Raw genomic sequence first — 13998 nt, 5'->3', positions numbered from 1 at the left:
CTTTCCCCTCCAGGTACTTTTTTCCTTTGTATCACATCTGTGGGTGTGGGCTGCTCTGTGGGGTTCTTTCTAAATGTTTTGTTTTAATATCATTTTTATTGAAGATTTTAATAAATTTATAACACTTAAAAAATGGTTGTACAGCACACAGCTTTATGTGCTTTGTAAGGGGGGAAAAACCAACCAACCAAACCAAAAAGCTAGCATACTGTCTGTCATTATGAAAGGCAGCATTTGTGTGAAGAGACACATGCATGCTCTGCTGGAAGACAGACTGTACATCTCTGCAAAGTCCCTGCCAGCGTGGATAAGGCAACTCAGTGTCAGTAATGAAGGGAAGGGTTTGTGCCCTATGGCACCAATACCCACCAGTACCGTACTCGACTTCTGACCATAGGAACAAATGGGGAGAGAAAGTAAAGTGCACTCCCTGTCTCCAGTGATCCCAACCACTTGGAATCAAGCCTCCTCTTATCTGCATAGCCACAGCCCCTGGTTCTGTTTCCTGGTCTCACCAGTGGAGCAGAATCTGAGAAATGGCATGTTATTTTACTTATACACGCACATGTGTGTAATTCAAACTTGTTCTCTAAATATTGATAACAGGCTTCTGGTGCAAGAGTTAATACCGTCACATTTGTATTCTTCAGCCATGTTTCAGCTAAACTGCAACAGAATTTCAAAGTCTGGGCCTTGGTGGATCCTGAAGGGAAAAAAGAAAAGAAAGAAGACATTAAAGCACTCTTTCAGTCACTTTCCCCTTCCTCCCTGCTTAGATCTCAAAACTGTTTGAGCTGGCATTCATCAGCGAAAGTCTGGTTGCAATGACAAAGCTTAACTCTGGAATGTGGAAAGTAACAAGGGACCATGAGATAAAGAAGTCACTCAAGACAAGAGGCCTGGCCTGCTCCACCATATTCCTGTATAAGACCTGTTCTCTGTCCAATAGTGCAAAGGCTTTTGCTCAAGTGGATGAGCGAGTTTTAACGCTGTGCAACAAAGAATCCATTGCAAAAGTTGTACAGTGGTACCTCGGGTTACACATGCTTTAGGTTACAGACTCCGCTAAGCCAGAAATATTACCTTGGGTTAAGAACTTTGCTTCAGGATGAGAACAGAAATCATGCTCCAGCAGTGCAGCAGCAGCAGGAGGCCCCAATAGCTAAAGTGGTGCTTCAGGTTAAGAACAGTTTCAGGTTAAGAACAAACCTCCAGAACGAATTAAGTTCTTAACCCGAGGTGCCACCGTACAGCAGATTGTGGAATCTGTTGTGCAACAAAGTTCAGTAGGCGCAAAACATTTTTCCAGCAGAAAACAGTGTACCACTAAGTAACATATTGGATACAACCCTTAGCAACCAATGGAGTCCCCACAGTTCAAAAAGAGCAAGGACTGGAGCCATGCAAGCGTGTCATGAACTTTCAGGAAACAATATTCACTTAAGAAGGGCAAACAGGTGGGGGTTTGAAGAGACGGGAGTGTAGGAATCACTCGTCTGCCAGTGCATAAATAATCAACAGGCTCCCTTAAAGAAAATACGGAGTGCATTTCACATTCTGAATAAATCAGAACTAGAAGGCATATTGGGAAGTGGCATATCTGAGAGGAAGACCATCTCCTTTGCACGTAGAAGGTTCCAGTTTCAACCCCCAGCATCTTCTTGCAGAGCAAAACAGCCTCATCTGCCTGGGATCCTGGAGAACTGCTATCAGAGTAGACAATGCTAGGCTAGACAACTAATATGGTCCACAATAAGGCAGCTTCCTTTATCCATATGGGCATCAATTCAAGTACAGTGGTACCTCTGGTTATGAACTTAATTTGTTCCGGAGGTCCGTTCTTAACCTGAGGTACCACTTTAGCTAACGGGGCCTCCCGCTGCCGCCAGCGTGCAATTTCTGTTCTCATCCTGGGGCAAAGTTCTTAACCCAAGGTACTACTTCTGGGTTAGCGGAGTCTGTAACCTGAAGTGTTTGTAACCCGAGGTACCACTGTAACTGATGTGCAAAATGCCCTTTTAAAGACTATACTCCCCGCTAACCTGCTGGAAGTTCTTGCAGGATCTTGTAGGCAAGCGCTGTAGCCCATTCTGGATTAGCTATAGACAACAAGTAAGACTGAATGGTCTGCATGGTCTTGGCAATTTCCTTGTTAGATGTCAGCAAATATCCTGTTCTTGCCCGTTCCAGCATTTTCGGCTTCAGTTTTTCTTGAAACAGGTGGTTAGCTGCGGATGTGTAGAGGGTATCCAGTGAAACCTTGAAAAAAGAGCACAAAAACTGACAGGGCAGTGTGAGATCTTTCTATCCAACAAACTTAAAGGTATTACAAGTGGGATGCGCAACAAAATGCTTAAGTGTGGGGTTTCCTTGCTCAGATTTCCAACACTACATTCCATTCTCCCTGTCCCCTTTTCTACTTCTCCCTCCCCCTGTCAGCTAGCATTTCACAGCTACTGAACACACCCAGTCCTCCTTTGGCTGTTTTGGTATTCCTCCATTTATCTACCTACCTACCTACCTACTGCGAGTCTTGGGCCCCCCCTCCAAATATGCAGATACCTCCCAAACTCTTACAAGCAGATGCTGGCTACAAATAATAAAAATAATTATCTCTCCCACCCTTCCTCCTAAAGGAGTCCAGGGTGGCAAACACACAAGCCTTAAAACAATACAACAAAAATAAAACATATCTAAGAACAATCACAAGATTACCAGGAATAGAAATCAAATGCCTGGGTAAATGGGAACATTTAAAAATTCCTCTAAAAAGTTATAAAGAAGGGAGCACACAACAGGGAGGGCAGACCACAAACAGGGGACCACTGAGAAGACCCTCTCACAGGTTAATGCCAACCAAGCAGCTCTTTTAATTGCCAAGGGAATAGTTTTGCTGCCTCTCTGTCCACAGTTACAGCCTCCCCAGTCATGTGCACATATTTGAGGTTGAAATGGCTCCTAAACCTGTGAAGCCAACAAGCGCTGCCTTTGAATTCCTTCACAGGTTGGTTGTGCATCCTGCGGAAGGTTTCAAGTTTGCAGAGGGTAAAAGCCTTTTGGCCATAGCAGCCAACTCCTAGGGGCTGGAGTCCCTTCAGTTCCCCCCAATAAAATAGTTGAGGGGGCTGCCCCCCTCCAAAGTTAATAGGCATTGTCATTCAAATGGGGTGTCACATCTTGTGATTGATTATGCAGGGAGGGGCTTACCTGGGCCCCCCAATGTTTTATTCAAGTTGGCCCCCCTGCTTTTGGCCATCAACAGGCACATATTTCTGGTTCACACCTTCCAGCCACAAGCTTAATGCCATTCTAGTCTTGACTAAGGCCTTGTCACACACCTGGTTCATCGCTGCCACAGCCCTGTGCATTTCCTTCTCTCAGATCTTGATGGCACAGATGCTGGATTCATTACAGCCATATTTGCATGCCACACTGCAGGCAGACATGCCATCCCTCAAGCAGTCCAGCACAGCCACTTTCTCTTCCAGTGTGGGAACACGTCTCTGCTGTTTAGGTTTCCCATCCATTGAGGAGGAAGCTGCCTTGTGTTTGGGGACCATGCTCTCAGACTGAACCTCTGCTTACTTTCCAACCACCTTCTCCATGCTCACTGACCAGCTGCAAGTGCTCTCCAACTACCTCTCCATTGCTCTCCGTGCTCTCGCTCGGCCCACTCTCTGTCTGACCACACTCAAACACTCTCCTGGGGTGAATGCAATGGCTGATAGGCTTGCCAATAATTTTTCCTGCTCTTCCGCCCCCTTTTGACATTTTTCTTCTGTTTCCCCCCTATTTTTTCCATTCTTTTCTATTTGTTTGTTTGTTTTTCAGACATGCACGTAAGATTACAATTGTGTTAAGTAAATTGAGTGTAAATTGCAGGCTTTGGCTTCCAAGCGGTTTATGGCTTAGTGCACTAATACTAAACACCTTGAATTGGGGAGATGATGTGAAAAAAGGATCTTCTAGATATGTCAGTTCTATACTTTCCACCTCACTCTCTCACCATTTGGTCATATTCTAATGTAGCCAAGGAATAAAACTCAGACCATACCGATGAAGGGGCTGGCTTGAGTGTCTGGGGATACCATTGGTTTAGACCCCATCTGAATGGCATCCCTGGATGCCCTTGCCACTCTCTCCTGTGGGGAAGGAGTAAGTCTGCCCCAGCAACTGATGTTTAGAGGTAAATTGCCACTGTGCATGGAGGGTCCACTTACCAATTATGAGCCACTTTTAAAAGCTGCTGATATGCCTGCCTTTCATGAATTTACCTAATCTGCTTTTAGAAAGATGCCCCCTAAGTTTGTGTTGCGTTCATCTCATCTTGCAACAAGCTAATTCCACAAGTTAAAACAAAATCAAAAGTATGCTCATCATTACCTTCAAAAGTTTGGAGATCAAGAGAATTTTTGGGAATGATTCCTCACTGAGCTCTGGATCTACAAAAAGAAAAGCCATAAATGATTTTCCAAATGCTATCAGTAAACAGAAAATGGCTCTTACCATGAATTTTGAAAAGGTTTGAGAAGCAGACTCAAGGATATTCAATTGACGGGATGACTCCTCTTCCCACTGACTCAGACAGGCTGAGCTCTTTCACACGTTTCGTCTCCCCAACCAGGGGGAGAAGTAATCTTGCCTCCAGATCAACTGGCAGAGCTACGGATGACCCCTCAACACTAACATTTTTATGGCACAGCACCACAGAGCCATGCCAATTATTCAAAAAAGTATAATAAATAATAATAATAATAATAATAATAATAAATTTTATTTATATCCTGCCCTCCCCAGCCGAAGCCGGGCTCAGAGCGGCTAACATCAAATGTATAATACATTAACATAAAATCAGACAATCAATTAAAATACATCCTCAAATCAGATCAGAATCAGAATAAAATCCAATCGGATGGCAACCCGCAGATTAGGGTTGGGGACCTTAAATGCTCACCAGGCCCAACTGTTTGTGCTGAACTTATATGGGCCTGTGAGAAAAAATTGGGAAGCCACTTTCATGCAAGTTCTTATGAAAGGGGGGAGGGAGTCAGACTGAACCCCGACCAAAGGCCTGGCAGAACAGCTCCGTCTTGCAGCCCCTGCGGAAAGATGTCAAGTCCCGCAGGGCCCTAGTCTCTTGTGACAGAGCGTTCCACCAGATTGGAGCCACAGCCGAAAAAGCCCTGGCTCTAGTTGAGACCAGCCTAACCTTTCTGTGGCCTGGGACCTTCAAGATGTTTTTATTTGAAGACCGTAAGTTCCTCTGTGGGACATACCAGGAGAGGCGGTCCCGTAGGTACGAGGGTCCTAGGCCGTATAGGGCTTTAAAGGTTAAAACCAGCACCTTCAACCTGATCCTGTACTCCACCGGGAGCCAGTGCAGCTGGTATAGCACAGGGTGAATGTGATCTCGCAGCGAGGACCCCGTAAGGAGTCTCGCTGCGGCATTCTGCACCCGCTGGAGTTGGGGGAACTTTCCGCAGGGCCCCATAGGCTTGCCAGTGCAGTGTCTTTTTCTAGAAAAAAAGGTGCTGGTACTCACCATTAAGTTGTTACAGAAGTGCCACATTTTAAACCACCCCCCTAGAGTGCCAGTACCGCGTACCTGAGTACCCCCCCCGGGGGGGGGGGGAGACAGAACACATCAAAGAACCCTGCCTATCTGAGTCAGTGGGAGGAGTAATCCTGTCAATCAAATATCCTCTCGTCCACACCTGCAAATGTACCTTTACCATCAGCCTAAGAATGAGCTGCTGCAGGGAGCTTGCTTTCCTGCCAGAAAGAAGACTTGCAAACATACTGTGTGCAGTTCTGCATGCCTCACCTTAAAAAAGTAGAATTGGAAAAAGTACAGGAAATTGCAACCACAATTATCAAGGGGATGGAGCAACTCTCCTATAAGGAAAGGTTGCAGCACTGGGGACTTTACAGAAAAGGAGAATAAGAAGTAGCATGATAGGTTATAAAATTATGCATGGCACAGAGAAAGTGGATAAAGAAAAGTTTTTCTTCCTCTCTCATAACACTAGAACTTGTGAACGTTCAAATGAAGCTGAATGTTTGAAGATTCTGGACTTTTCCATGCAGTGCATAGTTAAACTATGAAACTTGCTCCCACAGGAGGCAACGAGGACCACCAGCATGAGGGCTTGAAAAGACGACTAGACAAATTCATCTTGGATGCGGCTATCAGTGGCCATTAGCCAGGAGGGCCATGCTCTGCCTCCCCACTTGGACGCAGTAATGCTTCTGAATACCAGTTGCTGGGAACTCTGAGGAGGGAGAGTGATCTTGTGTGTGGGTCCCGTTTGTGGGTTTGCCCCAGTGGGAACAGGATGTTGGACTGGATGGACCAGCGACCTGATCCAGGAGGCTCTTCTTGTGTTCCATGCACAGAGTGCTTGAGTTCACTTCTCCCTGCCCCACACTCCTTCCTACTCCCTTTTCCTCTTGTGTCTTGTAAGACTGTGAGGCTGAGGGCAAGCTACTTTTAAGTTAATGATTGCTGCCAGCTGTTCTGGGAGCTTTTTTCAGCTGAGGAAAGCAGGGAAAATTCTTTAAATGCATCTCTCTTCATTTAAGGTTTAAAAAGTGGTGTTTTGTTATTTTTTGCAAACTTACAAATGATTTTCCAGAAACACTGCAATGTTCTAAAGAAGATCAAGTGGAAAGGCAGCCTGGTTTGAGCAGCTGGTGATAAAGGAATAGCCTGTTCAAAGGCATACTGATGCTCCAGGTCTCCAGGAGTGGAGGTTCTTTTATAGGATTTCAGGACTTTTATGAGCTTCAGGGCCTAGAGGGACAAAGACAAAATGCTCATTCCAGAGCTGGCTTTTAAAAGATAAATATACACACTCTGGAATAAAATTCAGGCAGGGCGACTGAACTAATGTCGTTACTTAACAAAATATTTATGAAGAATGCCTGTAAAGTACAAACTTTTCAAATGGACTAGCAGTACGACTTGTTTCTGGTAACAAGCATTACTTGAAACTTCTAGGGGATTCTAGAGGTTCTCTTCAAAATGGATTATATATGCAGCACTGGGTTAGAGTAATCCATAGTTCAAACAGATCCCCCATTTAAAAGCCAGATTGCAATTCCGTAAGTCAATTGGCTCAGTTCATTATCTTACCTGATTCAGAGAGATGCCTGCTGCTTCCACACCAGCCTTTTCTGTGATTGTCAGAAGACTTTCAATCCTTTCATAGTCATATGGATCAAGCTGTTCCAGGGATTAGAAGCAAACAGGAAACAAAAACACAGAACAAACCAAAAGGAATGGATAAATCCCAGAAGATAAAGCTCATAAAAACAAATACACATCAGGCTGTTGAGGACAGAAACAAAGCTCATGCTCCCTCCACTCAGTGACTCTGCTGTCACAAACATGAATGCCCCTTGCCCTTCCCCTGCTGACCTTAACCATGGATAGTGATAACCAGGTTCTCTCATAACCAGGGTTTGCTAACCAGATTCACACCCTGGTTTAGATGGAACAAAGTTAAATACTAACCATTCCAAGGTCAAATTCACATGCAGCTATTAAGTGCATGCAATGACCACATGTGGCAGGGACAGCAAATTGAGCACAACTTGTGACTCTTGGAGACTGTAATGTTGGGCATCTATCTTCTGTAATGAAGTATTAAATAAAAGTTAGTTGCTCTGGAGGTACTTTCCTGAGATAGTTCTAGCGGGCTGTCATAATCTAGTTAAGAGCAGGTTGGTCTGTGGGTGGCCTCATCTAAAAAGCGGTTGGGTTGAAACTAGACAGAGTTTCAGCCTCTTCCTTCTAATTAGTATGAAAAATTATTTGCAAAAAACTGTTAGGCTTAATCAGTCCATCCTTCTAATTAATACTGCCCTATTCCATACAATGGAATAGAAATTGTGGAATTTAGGTTTGGGGAATAAACATAGCCTGTAAGTTTTACCTTGTGCAACATCACACTGAGGCTTGTAACCAAGTCAGTAGTGCTTTTCAGAAGAGGGATTGTTTCTGCAGCTCTGGCCACTACCAATGCTTGAGTCTGATTCCCAGAATGCCCCCCCAAATACCCTTCAGCATGACTCATGCTAGCATTCTGGAAGTGTGTTTCAATGCAAAGCTGCAAAGCTGAATCAGTATCCAACTGGAAAGTGCTGAAAAGAAAAGAAAAAAGCACATGGAACTGGAGGGATACAACAACAAAAAATATGTATCTTTATTCATAAAACCAATGATTCAGTCAGGGAGTATGTTTTGAATACAGTAAGAGTTGGGAATATTTTTCTGAGGGCCTCTCCAAACATCTTTTCATGATGATTTGGTATCAGAGCAGTTATACACAATTCTATTTATTTATTATTAAAAAGTGAATTTCACTTATATAAATAATTAAGTTAGAAATAACAGCCAATCACAAACAGCTTACATAAATCAAATTAATTTAACCACATCCAAAATTAATAAATTAAATCTTAACTTCCGGTGCAATGCATACAGAACAAAGAAATGTTCCATTGACTAAAAAAATACTTCTGGGACGTTAAGCTTAATTACAAAAAAGGAGGCTGGATGTTAACAATGGAATCAATAGTCAACACACAATCTGGAAGATGGTGTCTAGCCTTAAAGTTCATTTTATCAAAGATGTATGGAGAATTAGGTAAAGGTAAAGGGACCCCTGACTGATAAGTCCAGGCACAGCCGACTCTGGGGTTGCGGCGCTCATCTTGCTTTACTGGCCGAGGGAGCCGGCGTTTGTCTGCAGACAGCTTCCGGGTCATGTGGCCAGCATGACTAAGCCGCTTCTGGTGAACCAGAGCAGTGCACGGAAACACTGTTTACCTTCCCGCCGGAGCGATATCTTTTTATCTACTTGCACTTTGACATGCTTTCGAACTGCTAGGTTGGCAGGAGCAGGGACCGAGCAATGGGAGCTCACCCCGTCGCGGGCATTCAAACCGCCGACCTTCTGATCATTAAGTCCTAGGCTCTGTGGTTTAGACCACAGCACCACTTGCGTCTCATGGAGAATTGGCACAGTCCAAATTTTGCATTTTCAAAAATTACTAGTCTGTTTTAACTTTAATCATGTTTCTGGTGAAGTAGTCAAACTGAACGAGAAACTCAGGTGATATCAGATCATCATACAACTCATGGTTAAAAGGCTACATCTAATTTGTAAGCAGCATTACAGTGGTACCTCTGGATACAAATGGGATCCAATCCGGATCCCCGTTCACATCCTGAAGCGAACGTAACCCGTGTCTGTGCGGGTCGCGATTTGCCGATTCCGCGCATGCGCATGACGTCATTTTGACCGTCTGCGTATGCGTGAGCGGCAAAACCCGAAAGTAACGCGTTCCGTTACTTCCGGGTTGCTGCGAAGCGCAACCCAAAAGCGCTCAACCTGAAGCACATCTAACCCGAGGTATGACTGTACAGCAATTCCAGAGAAAGGATATGATAGTAATGAAGTTCCGTTTTCAATAGCTTTTGCGCCTGCAAAAGTTTCAGGGTGGGCATATTGCTTCATTTATCACTGCATGACCTGTAACTTCCTGCTGAAATCCTGTCATTTTCTTTAACAACAAATCCTTTTTTTTAATGGGGGGGGGTGTGCTGCTTTTGTTGTGCTAAAGTGCAAGAGTGGCCCCTCCGGATGACAATAATACAGTAACACTGAGGAAGCTTTGCAGAGCAGGTAGTAACATGGAAGGATGTGTGGACAGTCCTATATAAATCCAGCACTAATGAACACACACAAGAGCCTAAGAATAGCCCAGATGGATCAGGACAGTGGTCCATCTAGTCCAGCATCCTGTTCTCACTGTGGCCAACCAGATGCCTGTGGGAAGGAAAATCTGAGCACTCTCTCCTTCTGTGGTATCCAGCAATTGGTATTCAGAAGCATGACTGCCTTCGACCGTGGCCAGGAGCCATTGATAACCTTAGCTACCATGAAATATTATTGCGCTAATGATGTGTTACAGAACACACCTCTTTTAAAAAACCCAGTTCAGAGGGCCTATTAGGCAGACATTTTATTTATTTTATTTCATAAAATTTATATACCACTTGATTGTAAAATACACACACACACACACACACACACACACCTCAGAACAGTTTACAAATGATATTTCTAAATTATTTTAACAAACGTTTATGGAATAAAATGGTGTTTTTATAGCAAGAATGATATTTAGCTTTCTTACCCGCAGTATTTTAGTATGAGATCTGTATCCACATTTGGATGCTGTACCAAAGTTCTTAGAAGCTCTTTCTTCCTTACTGAGGGCATTCTAAATAAATCCTGGAAAGAGATCTATAAACAAAATGCCAAATTTAAGAAAATGGAAGTGGTGGAAACACCATTGCTTGATGAAGAACAGAATGTCTCTCTCCCCTCAAGTTCTTCCTCTGGAGCAGCTCCTTCTCCACTACTTGTTTGAGCTTCACACATCCACTTCTCTTTTGGCACAAAGAATTGATCTAAGCTTCCTTGTCTGGAGCGGAATGCTGTTATGGACATGCCTTTAGGCAGAGGGCGGCTTAGTAATCAGGTGGGTTTTAGCCAAATTTGGCACATGGAAGTGGGGGCTCCGTTCTAAGCGGCCCTATCTCCCCAATTTAAAATTATATCAGCAGCAAATGCTGCAACTCATTTACTCTGGAGCATGCACAAGGACTTAAGCAAAACAACTCTAGAATAAATGCACTGAAGGGTAAAGTAAATGTTCTTACATGTTTCTGGCGTTTGTGCAGAAGTGGTCCAGTCACTCATTTTACGTCATGAGCAGATTACAAAAAGTCACCAAACTTCAACAGAAAATGTGCAGCAGCAAGGTTTGGAGGAATATTTATCATCATATATATGTGCAAATATTCTCTGGTCAAAGAGCCAATTTAAGAATCAGCTCCCAGGAAATGTAAATAAACCATTTGATCCAAATTCAAACGCAAAAAAGCACTCACACCAAGTTTACCAAGCTGAATACCCCATTCAGCATCTGTGATTAATTCTTCAAATGCTTGTTTCTCGTTTGTCTCATCATAGTGACTGGCTAGCTGCACTCCAACAAGACCAACTGCCTGTTTGTGGGGGAAAGAAATTGTAATGAAGTGTACTTGCAATCATTCACAAACCCTTCAGGTATTTTTAAAAGGAAGCCTCCTCATGCTTTTGTATCTTATTGCTTATGCTATCATTCAATTAGACTTTTCTCATATTATACTGGTTTTTATTTTTCCTTAACTATCTAATCAATGAATAAAAACAAAAAAGGGGAAAAATATATCTCTGCAACAGATCACATCAATCTGTAGTGCAGTATCATATGCTGCAAGAGTAGATAAGTCTTCCAACAAATGAACAATTGGGGGAGATGTAAGTTCCTTCCAGTGTCATGACGCCAGCCTTTTGGTCACCAACAGAGCACACAAAGCCCACTAAACTATGGCATGACCACTAGGGGGTGATAAGAAGCATATGCTTTCGCTTTGAAGTGACGTTGCCCAGTACGTTTAAACTTGGGGAACGCTGGTTCATTAAAATTAACCAGAATTCCTCTTTAAATCAGGGTTCCCCTGAGAATGGATGTAAACAGTCATTTATGATCTTGGCTAAACAAATCATTATTTACAAATGGAAGCAGATTCTTCAGATCTCATCTTTGCAACTGTGCTGGAGAAGTGGAGGGAAGCATAAGAACACAAGAACCACCTCCTGCATGTGGCCAGAGGAATCCTGTTCTCACAGTGGCCAACCAGACACTTATGGGAAGCCCAGAAACAAGGCATAACTAAATGAAAAATGTTTTAAACAACTTACCAGAATCTTGCTGTAATTCTGTGACGTGTTATTTATGACGTCCCAGAGCTTTTTAAATACATCATCTTTGGACAACAAAGTGCAGAAACCCAGTGCAAGGTTGTGGTCTATCAGGTGGCTGTTGAAAACCTTTGGAAGTAAAAATACTTTAAAGTAAGCTCTTTTTAAAAATAGTCTGCCTTAATTTAAATTTTCTGTAAATCAGGAAAGGATATGGCACTTGGCAAACAAAGGGCACCATCCCCCAAGAAAGTTCCTGCACAAGCATCAACAAATGAACGGGAACTGCAAAAGAGCTAAGGAGAGGAAATCGGATGCCCTGCAAAGCCATTTCCTCCTCACAATACATGCTTACATGCTCACCTTGTGCAATAGGCCCATAATGATGCTTTTAATTAGTGAAGTAGATCTTTGAATCAGTGTTAAGAAGAATGTTCTGGCATCATCCAGTGTCTTCCGGTCATACAGCTGATGGACAGAGAATAATATACTGGAACGATTTTGTTGCTATGAAAACATGTGTCATATACATTACAAGCATCACAAACAAGATCCAAACATGGCAAAGCTGTTTGGCTCTTAGGAGCAGAGCCTGAGCTGTAGTGCAATTGGACAGCAGCCCAGTCAGATCACTGCACCCAGCTGCTTTAAGTAGTATCTTGCCCTCCACTCACACACTCTGCAAACACCTTCATAGGCAGGGAACTAGGAGGAGTAAAGATAGACATAACCCCACTCACACACTCAGCAATTACATTAATGTCATTTCTATGATGTAAATAGCAAGTGTAGGGGAAGGGGTCTTGATATAGATCAAGACCATGGTGACTGCTTTTCATCTTTTGCCTCCTCTGCAGTATTGATCCAGATAGAAGGCCCCATGTCTGCTATTTGCATGGGAAGGAACACTTATGGATCACAGTTATATAATGGCTGCCACTGGCACAAAATGCAAACCTTACTTCCCATGCAAATAGGATATTGCCAGGTGCTTGATCCAAGACTACAGCCGGGGCAGAGAGTCCAAGCCTCACTACTGTCACCGTCCCCCACCTACTATGTATATTCACACAAATGCTAATCGATTAAATGGTGTCCTATCCAGTTTGGCCTTAGGCACAAGCCTAAAGTAGACCTCACTAGAGTAGGTTCCTTGCAGATCCGGCACATACCTTTTCACACAGACTAATTTCCACGCTGTTTGATGTCATATGCTGCAAGAACGACCCAAAAGCAGAGGCAATTAGCCCCAAAGCCAACTCTAATTGGCCAAATTCTTGTAAGCTGCTGAGCAGAACAAAGATGGGATTCCTGCATGATAGGCAAACATCCATTCCTAGAGGGGAAAGTTACAGAATGTTGTAAGAATGACAATTGGGCTTATATTGGAAATTATGGATTTGTAGGGCACACTGTAGGGAGCTAACTTGGCAAGGTACCCACTGAAGAAAAAACGGGGGGGGGGGGGGTCAGTGGTAACACTCCTGATTGACTTCAGCGGATCTGAAACCAGAACCAAAAGATGGCCTGCAAGACAGAGGGAATAAAGTGCAAACAGCAATCCACCAGTAGGCACACTCTGATCAATGTCTTCCCAGAGGTCCAGCCCGCTGAGCATACACACAGGTATGTGTGTGTAGGATTGTGGCCTAAAGCTACTCCCACCTGGACTACTTCAATGCGCTCTACGTGGAGCTACCTTTGAAGGTGACTACAACTAATCCAGAATGCGGCAGCTAGACTGGTGACTGGGAGTGGCCGCCTAAACCACGTAACAGCAGAATTAAAACACCTAAATTGGCACCCAGTATGTTTCTGAGCACAATTCAAAGTGTTGGTGCTGACCTTTAAAGCCCTAAACGGCCTCGGCCTCAGTATACCTGAAGGAGCGTCTCCACCCCCATCGTTCAGCCCAGACACTGAGGTCCAGCTCTGAGAGCCTTCTGGCAGTTCCCTCACTGCGAGAAGTGAAGTTACAGGGAACCCGGCAGAGGGCCTTCTCGGTAGTGGCGTCTGCCCTGTGGAACGCCCTCCCATCAGATGTCATGGAAACAAACAACTATCTGACTTTTAAAAGACATCTGTAGGCAACCCTTTTTAAGGACGTTTTTAATGTCTGGTGTTTTATTGTATTTTTAATATTTTGTTGGAAGCCGCCCAGAGTGGCTGGGGAAAC

At 43.7% G+C, this 13998-nt stretch overlaps 2 protein-coding genes across 7 annotated transcripts in view; one reads left to right on the top strand and one right to left on the bottom strand.

The window, feature by feature from the left end:
• ZNRF3 (zinc and ring finger 3) overlaps positions 1-13998 on the top strand; it is a 256111-nt gene that overhangs the window by 95717 nt on the left and 146396 nt on the right. The gene's annotated exons all lie outside the window — the stretch shown is intronic.
• The window catches only part of KNTC1 (kinetochore associated 1), a 95083-nt gene that overhangs the window by 26067 nt on the left and 55018 nt on the right, over positions 1-13998 (bottom strand). For all 3 annotated transcript variants that reach the window (XM_080986583.1, XM_080986584.1, XM_080986585.1), the window contains 11 exons: positions 12995-13158; positions 12186-12290; positions 11823-11951; positions 10967-11083; positions 10207-10316; positions 7938-8145; positions 7136-7225; positions 6622-6793; positions 4384-4442; positions 2043-2259; positions 630-703 (listed from right to left, as the gene is read on the bottom strand). In XM_080986583.1, coding sequence (XP_080842709.1) covers positions 630-703; positions 2043-2259; positions 4384-4442; positions 6622-6793; positions 7136-7225; positions 7938-8145; positions 10207-10316; positions 10967-11083; positions 11823-11951; positions 12186-12290; positions 12995-13158 — 1445 coding nt within the window. The remainder of the gene's footprint in view (positions 1-629; positions 704-2042; positions 2260-4383; positions 4443-6621; positions 6794-7135; positions 7226-7937; positions 8146-10206; positions 10317-10966; positions 11084-11822; positions 11952-12185; positions 12291-12994; positions 13159-13998) is intronic.

The sequence above is a fragment of the Podarcis pityusensis genome, assembly GCF_964106645.2.
Source record: "Podarcis pityusensis genome assembly, chromosome: 16".
Taxonomy (NCBI): Eukaryota; Metazoa; Chordata; class Lepidosauria; order Squamata; family Lacertidae; genus Podarcis; species Podarcis pityusensis.
The sequence above is the reverse complement of the archived record's forward strand: the minus strand, read 5'-3'. Positions and strand labels throughout refer to the sequence as shown.